Source organism: Arvicola amphibius, chromosome 17 (assembly GCF_903992535.2).
Source record: "Arvicola amphibius chromosome 17, mArvAmp1.2, whole genome shotgun sequence".
Lineage (NCBI taxonomy): Eukaryota > Metazoa > Chordata > Mammalia > Rodentia > Cricetidae > Arvicola > Arvicola amphibius.
In genome coordinates this window covers 3,527,406-3,549,945 of record NC_052063.2, presented here as the reverse complement: position 1 = coordinate 3,549,945, position 22,540 = coordinate 3,527,406, and the positions used below count along the sequence as shown (strand labels likewise).

General features: G+C 46.8%; 1 protein-coding gene across 4 annotated transcripts; it reads left to right on the top strand.

Annotated features, from left to right (window-relative positions):
• The first annotated feature begins 1,134 nt into the window (after window positions 1–1,134).
• On the top strand, window positions 1,135–22,520 carry Tdg (thymine DNA glycosylase). 4 transcript variants are annotated; one of them, XM_038314501.1, is made up of 10 exons: window positions 1,135–1,224; window positions 7,693–7,829; window positions 10,158–10,399; window positions 11,811–11,880; window positions 14,543–14,678; window positions 14,823–14,905; window positions 14,989–15,083; window positions 17,846–18,017; window positions 18,504–18,629; window positions 18,958–22,520. In XM_038314501.1, the coding sequence occupies exons 2-10, from the start codon at window positions 7,742–7,744 to the stop codon at window positions 19,074–19,076; spliced, it is 1,131 nt and encodes a 376-aa protein (XP_038170429.1). In that variant the 5' UTR covers window positions 1,135–1,224; window positions 7,693–7,741; the 3' UTR covers window positions 19,077–22,520. The 4 variants fall into 4 exon arrangements, with proteins under 4 accessions (XP_038170429.1, XP_038170428.1, XP_038170427.1 ...); XM_038314500.1 differs by having other exon boundaries at window positions 1,200–1,331; window positions 18,961–22,520; XM_038314499.1 differs by having other exon boundaries at window positions 1,200–1,331.
• Window positions 22,521–22,540: the final 20 nt, after the last annotated feature.

The following is a 22,540-nucleotide window of genomic DNA, read 5'->3' as shown; positions in this document are numbered from 1 at the left end:
AGTGTGTGGTCTCCCCTTCCTCTCCCTCCCCCCTTTTGGTTTTCTTGAGGCAGGGTTTTTCTGTAACAGCCCTGGCTATCCTGGAACTCACTTGAACACCTCAAGCTCAGAGATTAGCCTGACTCTGTTCCCACTGAGCGGTGGCATTAAAGGAATGACCCCCACTACCTGTCAGCTTTTATGAAAATATCCCAGAATAAAAGACACATGGAGCACAAACCCATGACCCTCTCTGGGCTCACGTATCACAGAAAGAAGTCTTTGTAAATTGACACATGAACCTCTGTTTTGGCACAAACGTGGCAAATCTAATTCACATCCATGTTTCTCATCATGTAACCTGAAGAAACAGGAAAGCTTATCACTAGAAGAGTAGTCTAAGGGAGTCTCGCGCTAACAACCGTGACAGACGTCAAGAAACAAAAACCCATTCAGAGAACCCCCAAAGCCACGTGTGGTGACACACGACTGTAATCCCAATCAGTACTCAAGAGACTGACTTAGGTTGTTGAGGCCAGCAAAGTTCTAAGCCAGGCAGGGGTGCAGTGAGATCGTCTCAAAAACCAAGAACCGCTGAGAAGTAAAAAGTGGGATTGGTGTATAGATCGAGAGAAGCCACGATGCACGCAGCGTCATGGACTTAAAAAGTTAGTGTTCGCCCAGCTACTAAGAGCCTCGCTTTACAGATTCATAAACTGAGGCCCAAACGGCAGTGGCCTCCAACTCTTAGCTTTTCCATTTCCAAACAGAAATCCCCCACTCCCCATCACAGTTACTGACAATAAAGGCGGTTTTCTTGTTGTCTTAGTTAAGGTACAGTTTAAATTTATTATTATTATTACTATGATGGTTGTGTTTTGTTTTTGCCCTGGGTGTCCTGGAACTCACGCTGTAGATCAGGCTGGCCTCGAACTCAGATCGGCCTGCTTTTGCCTCCTGAAAATGACAGGCCGAGCACAAAATTTGGTGTCGAAAGCCATGAAGTTGCCACCAAGCCTAAGCGTCCACCCACACATCCCAAAGCCGGACCGGAAACTCAGCGCCCACAACAGCTGACGTCAGCCCAGCGCTCCCCAGCCACCTTGGGTCCTCCACGTTTCCCGAAAGGCTACGCGGCGGCCGGCGTCACGTGACGGCGCGCCGCCGCCTCCTCTTCGGAGGGAGCCGGAAGTGCGCCCGGTGAGCTAGCGCCGCGTCCGTCCGCCGGCCGCCCCCGATCGCGTGGTGAGTCCTCCGCGCGCGCGCCGAGCGGCAGAGCGGGCGCCCGAGGGCCCCGGCACGAGCGGCCGCACCCTGAGCGGCGCCGCCATGGACGCGGAGGGCGCGCGCAGGTAACGCGGACGCTCGCGGCTGGGGTCGGCCCGGGGGCCGCGGCCCGCACAAAGGCCGGCCTGCGCGTGCGCTCTGGGGCCCGCCTCGCCCCTCCCTTCCCTTCCCCTCCCCCAGCCCGAGGGGGTCCGCCGGGCCCGGGTACCCGCGAGCTTTAAAAGGCGGCGCGCGCGGCCGCAGCCCCCGTACGCGGTTCTGCACCCTGGGTCGCCGGGAACCGTGATGATGCAGCGGGGGCGCGCTTGACGGGGTCGCCGGGTGGATATTCTCGCTCGTGGAGTGTGCGTGTGTAACGTGCAAGGAAAGCGATCCAGACATTGTACCTCTCCGGTGGCCCTGAGAAGATGATGTCACGGGGGTGTTGCCCAAGTATAGGTCTGGAGATTTAGACTGCTTTTTGTTACTGTTGTTTTTGTTTTTCGAGACAGGGTTCCTCTGCAGCTTTGGAGCCTGTCCTGGAACTAGCTCTTGTGGACCAGGCTGGCTTCGAACTCACAGAGATCCGCCTGCCTCTGCCTCCCGAGTGCTGGGGTTAAAGGTTTGCGCCACCACCGCCCGGCTGAGATAAGAAAAACAAGATGTCAGGGCCTCAGCGGATAAACTGATGCTTAACTATTAGGCCTGGTGAAGAATTAGCGTGCCTGTCTCCGTAGCGAATCGGACAATGAACTTAGCAAGACATTCATCCTCTCTTCAGCCAGCCTCCCCCACAGTGCTGTCTTACATCTCTGTGAGCGGGTCGTGGGGGCTGATGGCAGATCGCGAGACTGAAGAGAAAGCCTGGCTTACAGCTGAAAGACTCAAGGACGCACTGTAGAGGGGTCTTTCCTGACAGGGCCTGTAGATCTGTCTGTCCTCAACTCTGTTCCTCGACAGTTTACCAGCTGCAGGGTCCCAGTGGCCTGCTGATGAAAGGAATGTCTGTCCCAGCTCAATTTTCAGAGGGGTTTGTAGAACTGATGGATTGAATCAGTCTCATAAATAAGAGCTAAATGAACGGGACAGTGAAGCATTAACAAAACAAGGCATAGTCTTATACAGAAGTGCAGGAAAACCTGAAGACAGGAAGGCTGTGGCCGTTTTCATATGAAAGCTTGTCCCCGGGAAGAGGGGAACTAACTACTCAATTTCAGACTGATGCTGTGTTTGGGGTGTGTGTGTGTTGAGAAACCACAGACTGCTGTAGGAATCGGTCCTGGGAACGGGGAGGAGAGTGAAGAAGGGGCCTAAGAGAGAAAGCAGTTTGAGAAGGAAAGAGGCCAGGGAGCAGTTGAAACCAACAGATAAGGGAAGAAAAGAACCGGCCTCTTTCATGGAGCTTTTGAGATTGACACAGAATGGCAGGTCTAGGTCCTGTAACAGTTCATCACCTTCTTCCTGCACTAGAACCACCTAGATAACACAGCCCGATCTGTCCTTAGTGTGTTTGCTCAAGAGTGTGGTGGTACTGTCAGCAGTCGGCTGCCGGAGGCCTTTCCTTTGCAGGATCTCGGCCGGCACTGCACAGAAGAATGCAGGATGAGAAAGGGCAAAGCAGATGTAGTAAGCCTGGCAGGTAGTGGTGAGGGTTGTATGAAAGCACTTTTTATTATTTTACTTCTAGCGTTTACTGTGTTCCCACGCGTGCGTGTATTCCCGCATGCCTATGTGTATGTGGGGATGCCCAGGCGCCACAGCCCAAATATGGAGGTCAGAGGGCAATTTACTGGAGCTTGTTTTCTTCTTCCACCTTGTGGGTTCCAGATATCAGACTCAATTTACCATTCTTGGTAGCAAGGATCTTTGTCTGCTGAACCATGTCCCTGGCCCAAGCATGGTGGGGTGGTGCTTAGTTTAAAAGGGTAGCACACACCTAAGACATGGGTACAGCTTCTCAGAAGGTGTCTTCAGTGCCTGTGTATAAAATTCTGTGTCTTTCTACTACATAGCTGAAGGGATATCATTTACAGCAAGGTTTAAAGACTAAATGAAAAAAGATATGCACACGTGTCTTAGTTACTGTTCTGTTGCCGGGAATGGACACCATGACCAGCTTTTATAAAAGAAAGCATTTAATTGGGGCTTGCTTAGGGTTTCATAGAGTTAGTCCATGATGTATCCTGGGCCCAGTGTAGGCTTTTGAAACCTCAGAGCCCACCCACAGCGATACACCTCCTCCAACAAGGCCACACCTCCTAATCCTTCCCAAACAGTTCATCACCTGGGAACTAAGCCTGCAAATACGAGCCTATGGGGCCATCATTGTTTAAGCTTGCAGGTAAAATCCTAGTGGTTTTATGAGGTGTGTTGCGATTTCAGGATGCGAGAGGAGTATAATACAGTCAAAGCCAAACAGACACTCTGGGCCTGATTAAGCTTAGTTTGCTGTTTTTAATATCTTACTTGTGATGTCCTTAGATAGGCAATCCCTGTAGGAAATTGTGGGTTTTATCAATGTGTTGATGTTCTGATTCACAGCCAAACTCTGGAATAAGACTTTGCCTTCTCGTGTCCTTTAATTTTTCTATCCATCCTTCTCTGGGCAGGGTCCCAGTCCTGGGGGTGGGGGAGAACCTGCTAAGCACTGGCATTCACCTTTCTCTGCTTTCTGATCAGCACCATGGATCTCACTGCCACGCCCTCCCCAGCCTGGTGCACTGCATTCTTCTAAACTGGGCGTAGGGAGAAGCTCTTCTTCCGTTAAGGTGCCTTTTTTCAGGTATTGGCCACACTGACCAGGAAAGGAACAAGTACAAGGTCTGTTCAGATCGCAACAGATTTAGTCCTGCTTAGTGTAGAGGCTGCTGAATCTAATTCATCATTAGCATAGTGGGGGGGCTCGACAGTGGGGATCACGACTCAGTTCTCCCTGTTGTTGCCCCTCTCCTGGAGACAGCATCCAGGAACACTGCAGAAGTCTATTCCAGGGAGTAGTCTGTGTGTGCGTGTGTGCAGGGCACTAGAAAAATGGTCCAGCAGTTAAGAACACTTGCTGCTCTTGCAGGTGACATGAGTTTCTCTCCCATCACGCACACGGTCACTCACAGTTGCCAGTAGCTCCAATTATGGGGCGCTGACTCCCTTCTGACCTCCACAGCATAACTGCACGTAAACTCGCGCACACAAGCAAGGCACACATAAGCCTTTTAAAAATTAAAAAAGTTTAAACAACTTGAAGCGAGTTTGTGTCACTTGCTATTTCAACTCCTGCTTAATAACAGAATATTAGATTATCCAGAACTCTGGTTTTCTACTTTAATTCCTGCTCAATAATAGAGTATAGATTATCCAGAACTCTGGTTTTCTACTTTAATTCCTGCTCAATAATAGAGTATAGATTATCCAGAACTCTGGTTTTCTACTTTAATTCCTGCTCAATAATAGAATCTTAGAGTATCCAGCACTCTGGTTTTCTACCTTAACCCTGCTCAGTAATAGAGTATAGATTATCCATAACTCTGGTTTGCTAGCACTCAGATTTAATAAGGCTTTTGTGTGTATGTACTTAGGTTCTTGTGTTCTTCTGCCAAGTAATAAGAATGTTGTATAGGCAGAGGCAGGCAGATCTCTATAAGGTTGAGGGCCAGCCTGGAGGTCAGCCAGGGCTACACAGAGAAACCGTGTCTTGAACAAAAGAACACAACAAAAGAACTGCACAGTTCTGGGAGACGGCTTACTTGGTAAAGTGTTTGCTGCAGTGCCCGTGTGAAAATCTGGGTGTGTGGTTGTGTGCCTGTCTTCCTAGCACTGGGGTGGCAGAGACAAGAGTATCTGTGGTTCGTTGGCCAGTTGGTCTGGCCAGTCTTGGAGCTTCAGGTTCCGTGAGAGGCCCTGGCTCAAAAACTAAGAGAGAGTCATCGAGCGCCATACCTGATCTTGACTGCTGGCCTCCACATGCACCCACAGAGAAAATGTTATATTCCACCTTCCTTTCCTTTTGGGTGCTAGGAAACTAGCCACATGATGCTAAATTCAGGCATGATCACACATGCCTATAACCCCAGTACTTGAGAAATAGAGACAGTAGGAGCAGGAATTCAAGTTCATCTTGAGCTGTGTAGAACTGAGTCCAGCTGGGACATGAGACCTTGTCTCAAACCCACACAGATATTTTAAATAGGAGCTGAAGATATGGTTCAGTGGTTAGAGCACTGGCTGCCCTTCCAGAGGTCCTGAGTCAGTTCCCAGCAACCACATGGTGGCTTACACCATCTATAATGAGATCTAGTGCCCGCTTCTGGCGTGTGGGCATACATGGAAGCAGAATGTTGCACACATAATAAATAAATAAATAAATAAATAAATAAATAAATCTTTTTTAAAAAGGTACTAGCTGCTCTACCAGAGGTCCTGAGTTCAATCCCAGCAACCATATGGTGGCTCACAATAATCTGTAATGAGACCCTCTTCTGGATTGCAGCAGTACATACAGACAGAATACTACACATAATCTTTTAAAAAATGTTTTAAATATCAGTTTTTCTGTAGTTTTACATGATCCCATTTAGCTGCATAGTGTTTTCTCATGCTTATGATGATAGTTTACTGAGTCTTTATATAACTTGAGAAAATACTTAAATTATTTATGAATAGAAATATATTTAAATATAAAATATATTTAAAGAAAAGAGTTTGGGGTTGGAGAGATAGTTTAATAGTTAAGAAGACCTGGATTTGATTCCCAGCATGCATCTGGTGGCTGACAACTATTCATAACTTGAGTCCCAGGACTCTGACCCCTTCTGACCTCCACAGGCACTGCACGCACATGGAGTACATAGGTGAAGATAGTACTCACATAAAAGTAACCTTTAAGATGGTTGTGTGAGGGAGTTTGTGTGTGTGCACGCATGCACATGCTTGCCACACACACCCATGCACGTGCTTGCTTTTGCCTTTTTGGTTTTTGAGACAGGATTTCACTGTTTAGCCCTGGCCTTCAACTCACAGAGATCCGCCTGCCTCTGCCTCCTGAGTGCTGGGATTAAAGGCGTGCACCACCACCTCCTGGCTCTGCACGCATGTGCGTGTGTGCACATTTTAAAGAAATAAAATTTAAAGAGATAGTTACTATTTTTCCTCACTGGTGCTGAACCTTTGAAGACAAAGCCCTATTCACTACGATTGGGCTCCTGTTGTCTTTGGTTTTGTTTTTTTGTTTTTTTCCCCCAAGAAAGAAAGGCTTTTGGATATTGCTTCATTTGAAGGCTTAGGTTTGGGGTGGGTTTTGGTTTTTCACTTGATTTCTGTATTGAGTCAGGGTCTGTCTGTAGCTGGCATTCACAGTCCTGCTTTCTCCTCACCAGGGTTGGGATAACAGGTGCACATTTCCTTGCCCAGCAAGGCCTGCATACTTTACTTTTAATGAAGTGTAAGTCTTGTTCAGAAGATAGTCCAGAGGTGTCTGTTTCTTCACTTAAACAGATACTTGTAATCCACCTCTACTGTCCAGGAACTGATAGGCAACAACTAAAACAAGCCAACAATAATAAAAACCAAGTCCAATGGATACATTAAAAAAGCACATAAACATCCAGGTAGTGGTGGCACACACCTTTAATCCCAGCACCTGGTAGGCTGTAGCCAGGGCTACTCAGAAAAACCTTGTCTCACACACACACACATACACACACACACACACAAACCAGAAGAAAACCTGTTATGCTGTTAGGATGGGGAAATCTTTGTGCCAAGATGGGGACTAGTGCTTATGGGGATATAAGTAGTACTTGTGAATATTTTTAATTCATATGGATTGATGGATTGATAGTCCTTCAAGACTATCTACTAGAAAGTTGCTGCGATCTAGTTTCAGAGAGCGTATAGGCGACTTGACAGGACTGGCAGGCTTCAGTGGCACATCCGGTCACTTCACAGTGAGAGTCAGTGTTTGTGTAGTGAACGCTTGGTAAACATCAGGGAGCAGCGCACCCTGGGGGCGGGGGGGAGGTCAGCTTTCCTCCTCGCCTATTACCTTTGAATAATGACTACAGTCTGGCTATAAAATACCTGGATACTGAGGATTTGTCCACCCGATCGTGTAAAGTCACAGCTTGTACCCAACTGTTCTTTCAGCTATTCTCTGTTTGTCCACCCGATCGTGTAAACTCACAGCTTGTCCCGACTGTTCTTTCAGCTATCATCACGTAAACTCACAGCTTGTCCCGACTGTTCTTTCAGCTATCACGTGAACTCACAGCTTGTCCCGACTGTTCTTTCAGCTATCACATAAACTCACAGCTTGTCCCGACTGTTCTTTCAGCTATCACGTGAACTCACAGCTTGCCCCGACTGTTCTTTCAGCTATCACGTGAACTCACAGCTTGCCCCGACTGTTCTTTCAGCTATCACGTGAACTCACAGCTTGTCCGACTGTTCTTTCAGCTGTTCTCTGGAGCAAGGTCAGGGTTTTCACTCCTTTCCAGTTCAACAAATGATGTCCGAAGCTCCCAACATGGCGGTGACGACTGACCAGCAGATGCCAGCAGAAGCTCCTGCCCAGGAACCTGAACCTGTACCAGGTAGTTCTTAGCATGCCTCCTCCCTTGGTAAAGCAGTAGTAAACACATGTTCCACATCTGCACACTAAGTGCTGAACAGGGACTCAAAATGGCGACCTGAGACCTTACGTCACTAGCATCTGTCTTGGGCTCAGAGGCAGCAGAGCACCAACACGAGCTCTAAAAGTTGGCAAAGTGGCATTCCGTGAGTGACAGAGAAGAGAAGGTGCCGCTGAGGGGGCAGAGTTGAGGCATGGCAGCCAAACCTGAGCGGTTGTGTGGATTCTGAAGTAGAGAAGGAAATGGTGGATAGTGGGGCCAGATGAGGCGGCCAGGCTTGTGTGCCCCGAAGCAGTGGAGAGCCGTTGAGAGTGGGAGCAAGGAAGTGACGTAAATGGCATTTTAAAGTCAGTCTGGAGGGTAGATTAAGAGCAAGACAGGCTTGACGGTGGGGAGTGGATTATAGACTGTTTATATAACCTGAGGAAGATAGGAAGAAAATTGGGGAACGTAGGGAAAGTTGGGAAATACTTGAGGTAGAATTGCTAGTCTAGAGTTACTGTATTTCATGTAAATGCCGAAGGAAGAGGAGAAGCCCGAAAGTACCTGTCGTGGTCCAGTACATGATTATAGTGACATACTTGACGCTGGGTGACATTACTATATTTATGTGTGCTTTTGCCTGTTTGTGTGTCTACACACATGTGTACCTGGCGCCCACAGAGGCCAGAAGAGGGCATCAGATCCCTGGAACTGAGGTGGCAGGCAGTTGTGAGATGCCATGCGGGTGCTGAAAACTAAACTCAGGTCCTCTGGAGGAACAGCTGATCTGCTCTTTACCAGTGAGATATATTCCCCGCCCCTAGTGACATTTTTTAAAAGTGTGGAGTTTTTTTTGGTGTGTGTGTGTTGTTCTATGTGTATGGGTGTTTTACATGCCTATCTGGTGCCTTCGGAGGCTAGAAGAGGGTGTGAGATCCCTTGGAACTGGAGTTACAGGCGGTTGTGAGCTGCCGTGCGAGTGCCGGGTCTCCTGCAAGAGCGGTCAGTGCTCTTAACCACTGAGCATCTCTCCAGCCCTGAGAAGGGTTTTGTGCACAGCTCTGCAGGTTCAGGGGCATGGCACCAGCATCTGCTCAGCTCTGGGGAAGACCTTGTGGCAGCTGGCACACAGTGGCAGAGTGTGTGTGAGAGAGAATCACATCCCCCACAAGAGCCCCAGAGACAGGGATCTGATAGCGCCTTCTGAGGGTTCCTCCAGCTAACCAGGGGCCTGAAAGGTCCCACAGCTCCCGAGGACTAAACATCAAACACAGGAACTCTTGGTGGACAAACTCAAGCATTATCAAAGTGCTGCTGGTTACAGGAAGTGCCACACACTGGGATGAAGCATTAGAAGAGAGGCCAGGAGGTTGAGGGGATGGAGATGGCGTAGTGGTGGCAGTATCTACACAAGGAATGTGCTCACAGTTGGTGCATCGCTCCAGGGCTGCACCTCACGTATTGACTGGAGCTGCCTCAGGAGACAGTTAGTGCTGTCAGAGACGCTTGACTGTCGTGACTATCAGGCAGAAGTGACAGGTGGTGACACACTCTAATGGACAGAGTAGCCCTCAGCACACACTGTTCAGTCTCAGTGTCAGTAGTGAGTTAAAAGCTCTGTCTGTGAGGACAGGGCCTCACTGTAGACCAGACTGGCCTTGAACTCACAGAAATTCTTTGCCTGCTTCTGCCTCTTGAGTGCTGGTATTAAAGATGTGCATCACCTTGTCCAGCCTTGTTCAAAAATTTGCTTAATTAATTATTCATGTACTGATAGAATTCCTATGAAGAGGTTCCCTGGGGAAACCAAGTGAGACTGTATAGGAAATTAGTCTGTGGCTCACATACTGTAGGAGCCCGCTTGTGTTCCCGGCTGCTCAGACTCCGGAAATAGCCACACAGAAACTATATTATTTGTAATACTGTTTGACCAATAGCTTAAGTGTATTTCTGGCTAACTCTTATATCCTAAACGAATGCATCTCCATTAATCTGTGTATTGCCATGGGGCTGTGGCTTACCGGCAAAGGGCAGTGACTCCCCGACTCTGCCTTCTTTCTCCCAGCAGTCAGTGTAGTTTTCTCCGCCTAGCTCTGTTCTGCCCTGCTCTTCTATAGCTCAAAGCAGCATCTTTATTAAGCAATGGTGTTCACAGCATAGAGAGGGGATCCCACTCAGTTACATGTGTCTGGATGGAGAGGAAAGGGGGAACACATTGCAGAAGCCAGTGTTGGGAAAATCAGATAGCATGGGTGTTCATGGGTGGCTGCTGTGGAGTTCCACATTCTGGAAATCCCTGTGTTTCAGAGGCTCCAAAGAGAAGGAAAAGAAAAACCAGAGCATCAGAACCCCAGGACCCCGTGGAACCCAAAAAACCTGCTGAGTCAAAAAGATCTGGCAAGTCCACAAAGTCAAAAGAGAAGCAAGAGAAGATCACAGACACATTTAAAGTGAAGAGAAAAGTGGACCGCTTCAACGGGGTTTCTGAAGCCGAGCTGCTGACCAAGACGCTGCCTGACATCTTGACCTTCAATCTGGACATTGTGATCGTAAGAGTCTTTGTCCTTCCTGACAGTAAATATCACTAGAGGATTAACTTCGCGGTGGTCACTACAAATCACATTCTTCTGAACAGAAGGTTTCTGAGACCCTTCTGGGGCTGAGTGGTGTTACCTTCGTGAGGTTGTGTTGCGTGGGGTGAATAAGAGGTGAGCCTGAGATCGGGGCTGCCTGCGTTCACACCTCCCAACAAGGCAAGGCCCTGGGCAAGCCTTCATCTTTACAGTCTTATCACTGGAGAAGCCTGAGTTTTTCCCTCTCAGGGTCTCACTGAATGAAATAATCGTGTGAACCACTTAGGTTGCATGATAGTTGGTAGTTCTCGGTAAATGACGGTACTGGAGTGGTTCTGCTTCCTGATGTTTTGAGGTAGACTCACTGTGTAGCCCTGGCTGGCCTCAAACTCGCAACCACCCTTGGTACCTCTGACTCTGTTACAAGCCTGTGCCACACATCTAGCCTGACAGTCGTTTGAGCCTAGGTCTGTAACTGTGAGAAGCTAGAACCGAATGAACGTCAGTGGACAGCGGTGTAGGCAGTCTGTAGAGTGAGTGACTGTTTGGGAGGCTGGCAGGACGTGGCTCAGACAGCATGCTGGAAGATCCACCTCTTCCCTGACTAAAAGCAGCCTTTTGAAAATAGCAAATTTTAGAAAGAAGTTTCTGTATGCTGCAGTAATTATCATCAGTTCCATTTTAGCTGGCACTCCTGTATGAAAGTCCGAAGGCTTAAGCCTGACTTCTTGTTTTCTTTTTTAGCATGTTATTATAGTGCAATATACCAGGCTTCATTGTGTTTTATATGTATATGATGTACTTTGCGTTCACCACCCAGTTACCCTCTTGTCCTTCCTTCCCTGACCTTTTTTCTTATTAAATGGTCTACCTTTTCTTTCTTTCTTTTCTTTTTCTGTTTTTTTTTTGAGACAGAGTTTCTCTGTGTAGTCCTGACTGTTCTTTAACTTGCTCTGTAGACCAAGCTGCCCTTGAACTCAGAGATGCTCCTGCCTCTGCCTCCCTAAAGTCATGTGCCATCATAGCCCAGCTTTCTTTTTTTCTCTTTTTTCCTTTTCTTTTATTCTCGTATCTAGACCACGGTTTCCTCTCCCTCCCCTCTTCCCAGCTTCCCCCCCCCCACCAGATCCAGCTCTCCCTCCGTCCCGTCAGAAAAGGGCAGGCCTCCTAGAGGGCATCAACCAGATGTGGCATAACAAGCTACCTTCAGATCAGGCACAGGCCATCATGCCTAGGCTGGACAGGGCAGCACAGCACGAGGGAAGGGGCCTACAAGTAGGCCAAAGAGTCAGACAGCCCCCGCTCATTTATTTTTTAATAGAGACTTTTTTAAAGGAAGAACATAAGTCCTATCTCTACAGATAAAACTGTTTATTTTGTTTTGTAGATTGGCATCAACCCAGGACTGATGGCTGCGTACAAAGGGCACCACTACCCTGGGCCTGGGAACCATTTCTGTAAGTTCTACTTCCACTTTAGAATGAGCTGTTCTTATTAGGATTGATGGGCTGACTTTATGAGAATGGTACAAATCAGATTTACTCAGATTTCATATTTCTCTGCATATTCATGAAGATCAAGGCTCCAAAATGGTCTGTCACTCTTCACATTCGACATACTAGAGAGCAGAGGGTGTGGAAAAGTACTTTCTGCAGTTTTTTGTGGAGGTGGGAATGAAACACAGGACCTTGAGCGTGCTAAGCTGTATATTATATTCTACAACTGGCTAACCCGTACTTTCTCTTCGCTCAATGTTTTCAGGGTTTTATTCATTTGTTATTATTACTACTATTTTAAAATTGAGACCATCTCTTTGCGTAATCCTGGCTGTTCAGGAACTATTGTATAGACAAGTTGGCTTGAACTCACAGAAACCCCTGCCTTTGCTTCCCAAGTGCTGGGATTAAAGGCGTGCACTACCATGCCTGGCCTTGATTTTTTTTTTTTTTTTTTTTTTTTTTGGTTTTTCGAGACAGGGTTTCTCTGCAGCTTTAGAGCCTGTCCTGGAACTAGCTCTTGTAGACCAGGCTGGTCTCGAACTCACAGAGATCCGCCTGCCTCTGCCTCCCGAGTGCTGGGGTTAAAGGCGTGCGCCACCACTGCCCGGCTCCTTGATTTTTTTTTTTTTTAAGAGGTGTTTACGCGTGCGTGTGTGCGTGCGTGCGTGTATGTTTATTCCATAGATACAGTAACAGTGGTACTTTGTTGTGACTGTGTAGACCAGTGGTTCTAATCTGTGGGTCACAACACCTATGGCAGACCTCTAGCTCCAAAAATATTTATATCAAAATTCATAGCAGTTGCAAAATTATAATTATGAAGTATTAGCAAAAATAATTTTATGGTTGGGGAACACCACAGTGTTTAGAATCACCAGTGTACACGAAAGCATTGGTGTCCCAGGTTCCGTGAGTGTTGTTTCCTTAGGGCGATGGAGAGTGTCGATCGTGGCGCTGGAGGGGCGGCTCGGAGGGTAGGGCATTGGCTGCTCTTCCAGAGCACCCGGGTTAGAATCCTAGCACCGCATGGTGGCTCACAACTGCCTGCAACTACAGTTTAAGGGGACCCGATACTCCCTTTGGCACTAACCCCACATGTGGTGCACAACACCCTAGGAGAAACACCTGTTACAGTTGTTTTTATTTTATTTTTTTGTTGTGTGACACAAACTCAGAGTGATTTGGTAAGAGGGAGCCTCACTGAGAAAAGCCACCACCAGATTGGGCTGTGGGGAGTTTTCTTGATTAATGACTACTATGGGAAGGTCCAGATCTCTGTGAGTGATCCCACCCCAGGCAGGTGGTCCTGAGTGTGTAAGAAAGCAGGCTGAGCAAGCCAGTAAGGAGCATCCTCCATGGCCTCTGCGTCACTGAGTCCTGCTCTGACTCCCTCCAGTGATGGGGTTGGACCTGAGAGATGTAAGTTGAAATGAACCCTCTCCTCCTCCAATTGCATTTGGTCACAGCAGTAGGAACCCTGACTAAGACACACCCATACACATAAAAAACATTCTTAAAGAAATCCATTGCTTGTTAGATATCAGTTATATATAAAAATGCTTTGACCGAGACATTCTCTAAAGACAGTTCCTATAGAAGATGATAGCAGTGAGGGCTCATTCTTCCCTAGTGAGCTGGCACTGCTACTACTGTGTGCCCTGCCTATGTAAGACGTCCATACGTGTTGCTCTGCATATGTAAGACGTCCGTACGTGTTGCTCTGCATATGGAAGATGTTTGTACATGTTGCTCTGCCTATTTAAGACGTCCGTACGTGTTGCTCTGCATATGTAAGACGTCCGTACGTGTTGCTCTGCATATGGAAGATGTTTGTACATGTTGCTCTGCATATGTAAGATGATCGTATGTGTTGCTCTGCGTATGTAAGACATCCGTACGTGTTGCTCTGTGTATGTATGACATCCGTACATGTTGCTCTGCATATGGAAGACATCCGTACGTGTTGCTCTGCATATGGAAGACATCCGTACGTGTTGCTCTGCATATGTAAGACGTCCGTACGTGTTGCTCTGCCTATGTAAGACGTCCGTATGTGTTGCTCTGCCTATGTAAGACATCCGTACGTGTTGCTCTGCATATGGAAGATGTTCACCAGACACTTCACCACTGCTTACTAGAGCAGTGCATGTCCTCAAGAAACACTCCTTATCAAAGTTAAGATTCCAGATGTTTAGGCTATAAGTCATAATGTACTTTTGAAACTAGCACCATATTGTCCCTGTTATTTTTTTTTTTTTTTCAATTCTGAGAAAGAATGTTTTAGTTTCCTCTGCTCTCAGGGTGTTTTAGTCTAGCCTCTAGGGCAGTCCAAAGGCAGATGGTGGCATTACCAGTAACTGGGTAGAACACGGTTTGAAGCTGTGTGTGCAAAGAAGATACTAGTTTCTTGTAGGAAAGTAATGGTTATTAACATCATAGAGATTAGCATGGTATCTAGCTTGCTGTCATTATTCAGTATGGGATTAGAGCTGGGTTACAATTTTTAATATATCGTAAGTCCTTTAAAATCTCCTTCCAGTTGTAGTGTAGACTACTCCATCAGTTTTTTGGTAAAAGCTTTCTGCCTTTTGTGGAAGTGACAGAGTCCTCTTTTTCCCAGGGAAGTGTCTGTTCATGTCAGGACTGAGTGAGGTTCAGCTGAACCACATGGATGACCACACCCTACCCGGGAAGTATGGCATTGGGTTCACCAACATGGTGGAGAGGACGACGCCAGGCAGCAAGGATCTGTCCAGGTAGCTGTAGAGCAGGAGCTTATGGTGGTGCGGGCTCCCGTGGACTAGGGACATTGGGGCATGACGGTCATTGAGAGCTGCCTGAAGGTAGCACGCTGTGTACACTCTGTGTTTGTGTTCCTCTGCTTCTTGTTTCAATTTTAGTAAGGAATTCCGGGAAGGAGGACGAATCTTAGTGCAGAAACTGCAGAAATACCAGCCACGAATAGCGGTGTTTAATGGAAAATGTAAGATTTACTTCTACAGTTTTATATTTTCTCTATGCTAATGTCAAGGGCAGTGTTAAATATGTTTGTCTTTTTCATTTTAGGTATTTATGAAATTTTCAGTAAGGAAGTTTTTGGAGTAAAGGTTAAGAACTTAGAATTTGGGCTTCAGCCCCACAAGATCCCAGACACAGAAACCGTAAGTCCTCCGAGCACATTGGAGAACAGGGCTTCTGGCCAGTTGTCCTCGTTGTTCAGACATGGTCATTTTGTCATGAGAAAAGCCCTGTTCTAGTAAATAATATCAGCTTACATGTCCAGATGCGATGAGAGTTTTATTTAAAAGTATTTGTCAGCTAAATGTCAGAGGACCTGGCCCACAGGACATTCAGAATATCATCAATGGCGGTTACTTAAGAATTTAGATGTACATATAAACACAAGCCTCATTGGTAAGATTAACTCCTTCATTTGTATATTTAAGACATGCTAGACAAACATCCAGCCACCCTTCTGCTGGCTACTGTCACATAATCTCATATCATGAGACAGCCCTGTGCTTTTTTTAGCATTTATTTATTTTTTATGTGCATGGGTGTTTTGCTTGCATATATGTCTGTGTGCATGTGTGCAGTCCTAATGGAGGCCAGAAGAGGACACCAGATTTCCTGGGACTGGAGATACAGTTGTCAGCCACCACGTGGATGTTGAGAACTGAGCCCTGGGTCTTCTGTAAGAGCGGTCAGTGCTCTTAACCACTGATTACCTTCACTCCCATACAGTGATTTTCAAACTGGTTTCCACAGAGTCTCTGCTGCAGACATGCGTTCTGGCTCTGTCTAGTACTTAAGAGTATAGGCGTTTGGCTGTCTTTGCTGCAGACATGTGCTCTGGCTCTGTCTAGTACTAAGAGCACAGGCGTCTGGCTGTCTTGTTTTATTTTGTGCTGAGCCTAGGTCTTTGTGCGCATCGGGCAGTTACTGAACCATTTAGCTATACCCTGGCCCTCTAACATAGATTTCATACGGCGCTCTTTTATTATTCAGTGTCTGGGGGTGGGGAGGCTGGTATTGGGGATTGAACCTAGGTTTCTCACATTCCAGGCAAGTGCTCTGCTACTGAGCTATGTCCACAGCCTTCTTTTTACTTTTTGTTTTGAGATAGTCTCAGTAAGTTGCCCCAAGTCGTCTTCAGATTGCTCTACAGTTGTGGCTGGCCTTGAATTGCCATCCTCCTGAGGAGAGGATGGGATTATAAACCTGTGCTACCAGGCCTGCCCTGTACACAGCTTTTTTAAAACCTCATGCTGTACACCGAGGCCGAGGCAGGAGGATCTCTGTGAGTTTGAGGCCAGCCTGGTCTACAAAGCAAGGTCCAGGACAGCCAGAGCTGTTTTACAGCTTAATTCTATATATATATTAGCAGTTAAGAAAATGCCTCATGGGCCTGGCAGGATGGTCATTTTCTGCTAAGCCTGACAGCCTGAGTTCAGTTCCTAGACACGTGTGTGGGAGGAGAGAACTGCCTCCCACGTGTTGTCTGTCCTCTGACCCCACTTGTACATGCTACATGCCTGTCCCTCACACCCAAAATAAGAAAGTGCCTCTTGTGCAAGGCCTCAGGCTGGTCTGATCTGGATCATTCTTCAGGGGAACCTGCATCTTCCCAGGTGATTCTAGATCTGGGTCAGTGACAGCCAAGTAACTATGGCAACTGTGGCAGTCCTCTCGGTGGCCCTGCACTTAGTGTACTCTTTACCACGAAATAAGAAGCTGTTGATGTTTATAGTGATTTAGCTCAAAGAGAAAACAACTTACTCTTTTCTTTTACTTTGTGTGGGTGTGGTGGGGGTGTTGAGGGTGGGTCTCACTTTGTAGATCAGGCTGTGCCTCTGCCTTCTGAGTGCTCGGATTAAAGCACTGTCATACCCAGCCAGTCTACTCTGGGTCGTTTTTTTTAAAGATTTATTTATTATGTATACAACATATTTATTATGTATATACAACATGCCTCGATGTGTGCCCACACGCCAGAGGAGTGCGCCAGATCTCAGTACAGATGGTTGTGAGCCACCATGTGGTTGCTGGGAATTGAACTCAGGACCTCTGGAAGAGCAGCCAGTGCTCTTAACCTCTGAGCCATCTCTCCAGCCCTACTCTGGGTCATTTAATTGAAGAATGTTTTGAGAATGTGCTGTTATAAAGCATGCTAACATATCAATTAGGAGTTTCTTTAAACATGCTATAATTAAAGAAAAGTAATTATATGATGAGGAAACCTCAAAGAAAAATATTTATATAATAAAGAAACCAACTTTAAAAATCTCCATAAATACAGTAGTGCATTGTCTCACTTATGTGTAGAGAGGACAAAGCAACTTCTGTTCTTTGAAGGACAGTTTGTCAACAACCAAAATGCTAAATGTGTCTTTCCCTGTAGCTGTCTAGGAGCATTCCCTGGAGTTAGTGATAGGGGAAGGCCAACAACCTGAACTGCAGGGTTGTGGTTAGTAGGTTAGAGGAGGCCAACAGCCTGAACTGCAGGGCTCTGGTTAGTAGGTTAGAGGAGGCCTTTTCTGCCTTGCCCTGTGGTCAGAGCATCCCTGAGATGCACTGGTGAGAGAAAGCAGAGCTCATTGTGCTCGATGTTTATTAAAGGATGCCTGGATGCCTCTGGTCACCCACGGACACGTTGGGAACTCAGGAGTGACGCCCCAGCCGAGGGAACTAGGGGATAGAGACAGCCGGGAGGGGCTCCACCGTGAATGCTGCACTCTTTTGTTCCTTTCGAATTGTGAGATACGGGTTTACTGTAATGACAAGACTTGAGAGGAATGCTGGGGGAGCCATCTTTTTTAAGTACCAAGTTATTAAGCCAACTAAAGCTAAGTTTTTCTAACCGCAGTATGAGTAGATTCAGTCAAATGTTAAAATCTGACACTTGAAACCTTGTCGATCCCAGCTCTGCTACGTCATGCCGTCCTCCAGTGCCAGGTGTGCGCAGTTCCCGCGCGCTCAGGACAAGGTGCACTACTACATTAAGCTGAAGGACCTGAGAGACCAGCTGAAGGGCATCGAGCGGAACACGGACATTCAGGAGGTCCAGTACACGTTTGACCTGCAGCTTGCACAAGGTTTGTTCCCTTCCCTCCCTATGAATTTTCGTGTGTACAGAACAGAAGGGAAGTTGTGGACTTAAAGCAGGAGGAAGAGAAATTACAACCAGATGCTCTGGTGATGGGTTCTAGTGTCTGTTCACATCTTCTCATACCATGGCTTCCCCTGTTCTAAGGAGCACCTCCCTGCCTCCCTGTTTCCGAGCTAATTAGCATGTTACGAAAAATTTTAAGAAAAATAGCAAGTGGGGCTGGAGAGATGGGTGGCTCAGCTGTTTGCTCTTGTAGATCAGGTTTGGTTCTCAGAACCCACTTCAGGCAGTCAGCCCCCTGAGACTCCAGTTCCACAGGATCCATTGCCCTCTGGCTCCTTGGTCACCTGCATGCACATGGGCTCATGCCACTCACACGCACATGAGTAAAAATAAATCTTTATGTGACTGAGCTGAATTCGCATAGGAAACTCCACACAGCCCCAGTTCACTTTCTCCCACCTTCCCACAGAGGATGCGAAGAAGATGGCTGTCAAGGAAGAGAAGTATGACCCGGGCTACGAGGCAGCGTACGGCAGTGCGTACAGCGGAAACCCCTGTGATAGTGAACCCTGCAGCCTTCCTTCCAATGGGCTAAGTATGTTCTCTCCAGGTTTGTTCCTTCCAGAGGACTGGGAGGTGATGGGAATGTAACAGAAACAAAGTAATTGTTGGTGGTGTAGGAACCCTAATATAAAATTGTAATTAAGTGACTAAAGATTTTCACATCACTTTCCTAACATAGCTTCTAAACCAACGCATTTCCATCTACTTCTCTGAATAACAAATGATCTGAAAATCTAGAAATTTACCATTGATTTGAAAAACTTGCTTAGTATTTTAATAATTCTTTAATGCCCTTTAAAAATCTCCCAATGAGATCAGTTGAAACTTGACAGTGACCTAAGGTTTTTTTCCCTTCCCAGCAGCCAACAGTGCAGAGCTGAGAGGAGAAGCAGCTCCCGGCGACATTCCAAATGGGCAGTGGATGGCACAGCCATTCACAGACTGTGGGACACAAGAGCAGGAAGCAAGCCATGCTTGATGGCAGTGCTTCTCAGCTCTGCCTGGTGCTGCAGTTTTAATGCAGTCGGCAGGGCCTAGAGCCTCGGTCTCCTGAAGACTTAGAATAGTTCCTTACGCTAGGGTGTAATTCTGTGTGGAGCAGCTGTATGGACGGTAGAGTCAACTAACTGTATGAGCCTATGTAGTTTGGAAGGAAAGAATGGGCTGTTTTGTACCTGAGTTTTGTATTTGAATTACCCATCATTCCAGCTTTTTATATACTATATTTCATTTATGAAGAAATGGGTTTTCTTTGGGAAGTCAGTTTGATGTAATTTTAAAACCCAATAGTCTGAATATTTATAGCTGATTCTTGACTGTGCATACCTGTGTATGCCCTTATCCCTTTAAAGCCTCAGAAGGGCATGCTAGTAAGAATCAGAGTAGGAAAAGGCAGATGTGCTGATACCCACGTAAGAAGCTAACCCACCCCCGGTGGAGTCTGGCTAGTTTCGGGAGCCGGGGTTGTAGTCACTCTCTACAAATGGTGTGTATGGCAGTTGCTTAGTATTAGAAACAGAGTGTAGCCTGGCCGTGGGGCCTGAGCCCTGCCTTTGGCCTCTCACTCCTGGGTGCTGGTCCTCTGAGAGGCAGAAACTGTTTGCTGAGCTGAGAGTTCCTGAGAACACAGTAGACCTTTTACAGTTTGCCGATTGTGTATTTTACTGAATTTCCCCATCAGTGTTTATCGCTCTTCTGATTTTATCCGTGATAAGAAATGAACTTTCAGGGTGAGCAACACGGTGCTGGAGGTCTTTGATAATTCTTTTTAAACTGGTGCTATGTGTACATGGGATGTACTAAGATTTTAGTCAATGATTTAAAAATTACTGTCACTGCATGTTACTGTGGACTAAGTGAACCTCATGAAAAGGCTGACTTCCAACTTGTTTCCTTTTGTAAATGTGTTTACACCACCTCTACTTTAGTCCAAAGCTCTTTTTCTACCATAACTCTGGGCCATAATTTGTGGAGTGTCTGTCCTCTGTGTACTGTTGTACCCCTGTGGTCTGTTGTGCATTTTCTATGGTGCTACAAATCGTCTAGCCCGATAGGGCTGGTGGATATAAAACTGCGTATTCAGAAATGCCTCTTGCATTCATCCTGATCGCTTATGAATATTCTGACTTGATGCGTACGTACCCAAGGAGCACGCTGGTTTGCAGTATGAAATGTCCGTGAGCTTTTATTATATTCCACAGTCCGTCTTTCTATTAATAAGAGAAGCAGTTTCTTGTGAATCATAACATGCCTTTTAGCTGTAGCAATGATGGGTTTTATTTTTTCTTAAGTCTTGATCAAGCTGTGTATGAGTCATGTTATTTATTTTTTTCACAAATAAAGATTTATGACAATCATAAGCGTTACACACAGCTCAGAATCGTCCTGTGGCAGAGCAGAGAACTCAAGGCTCTGCTAGCTGCTCTCCTCTCTTCCTTTCAGCCAGGAAGACTCAAGTCTGACAGAGGTGGTGGCCTGGACAGCTGCAGTTCTGTTTCTCAGACTGGTACCAGGGTCAAACCCAGGTGAGGTGTAGCACACCCTCTGCCCTATGGCTCTTATCTAACAAGTAGGAAGAGCCAAGGAATTTGGTTTAAAACTGAGCGACAGTTGGCAATTACATGAAATGACCTGAACAAGGCTCCTCTAAGCTAAGGCATGTTTTTAACCTTGATAAAATAGTGACCCTAACCAAATCAGAAGGTGGTTAGATTTTTCCAGACAATGAATGCAGAGGTGACCTCTCCAGCCCCCTCTTTCCTGTGAGCTGTATCTCACTCCTACTCTCAGGCCAGGCTTCTGCTCTGGCTTGCTGCACGAGGGAACCGCGTCTGTCCCAGAAAGGACGCAGATTGTCTCTCAGAACTAGCAGGACCTTGACATGGGAAACCTAGGCGAGAACCCCAAGGACAGGTCTCAAAAAAGCAGAGTTGGACAGGACAGTAGGTGAAAGCCTCTTTAGTTTTGAGCTTTAGGGCGAGAATGTATTTTCAGAGCAATAACACACAGAGAACAGATACTCCACAAATTATGAATGAAGTTACGGGAGAAGACGAGCTTTTGACTAAAGAGGAGGTGGTGAACACATTCACAAAAGAAAACAAGTCGGAAGTCAAGGAATCGGCAGCATCTCTGGGCTTTAGTCTGAACCAGGTTTCTGCGAGCTTCCAGAACCTTTGCTTTCCTCTCCTGGCAATCTTGCTTATGCTTCTTGCGTTGTTCTTCCCTGGTGTGGACATGGCTGTTTGTAAGTTCTCCCGTGGAAGCTACACTGCTCGTGAACTCTGCTCGCACACTCCTTCAGATCGCCCCAAGGTTTCAGCTTTCCCCCGTGTGGCTTGTAGTTGAGGGGACGAGACAAGCCTGCCTGGAGATCAAACGCGGGTTTCTTACTAGAGCCTAGAGTCTGGTGCTTCAGCGTCAGCTTGACTGGGGTAGTAACTGCAGTAGAATTCCTCTCTGTGTTCCAACTTAGGGGCCCTGAACACAGCCTGGCCTTTCGAGGCACTCCCAGGCGGGGTCACGTAGAGACTGTTGTTCTGAGGTCTTAGAGTGGTGTCACTTCTTTCCTGGGAATGACCCTGGAAGTTAGAAGCTCCATGGACTGTCTTGTGCCTCTTTCTTGCTTTGGTGACATAACTGGTTCCTTCATTTGCTCCTCTCAGTTAATTTGTATCTCTGTCTCAGCACAGGAGACTGCAGAAGACTGATTCTCATGCTGATTTTTACTCCCCCCCCCCCCCCCCCCCCCCCGTTTCTGGAATCAGGTGGGCTTTCAAGGCTCTTAACTTGTCTGCCCTCAGGGTAGCCCAGAGGCCCAGCCTTTTGGCTAAATTTTGCAGGTCACTGTACTTGAAGGAGTCCAGCTCCTCTGCAGAGGGGCCAGTCATCACGTTCTGCAATCCCGGCGTCGCTCAGAAAAACAGCCAGACTACTCAAACAGCACCGTTCAAAACTGGCGGCTGAGTCATGTGACGCAAAGATGTTCTGCACTGCTGTTTACGTGGACACTTTGTGCAGGTGCTCTCAAGTGCCTTGCGTCAGGGATCAGGATCAACTGAGTCACTGTTTTCATGGGACGTAAAGCATGGACTATGAATTGCTTCGGTAATAACTGTTGTAGCTTTACCATAGGCTTCCTTGTATAGAGAAGTCCCTTTAAATTATGACTGGAGAATGGGTGAGGGATGAGTAGTAAATGCGGATGTCTCCTGCACATGGCAGCATGGGAGTTTTTCACTAATGAGACTTTAAATTCACATGAAGTCTTCATGGCTTGACAATAAATGTTAAGAACGGCCACACTTAAGGTGCAGACTTTCCTGTAGCAAGACTCAATGGTGTTCTTCCTTGCTTTAGGCCTCTGTTGTATTTAACTGGTAGAGTGATGCATGAGAAAAATCATAAAAACTTGAATATTTTATTTGTACAGATATCTTTTTT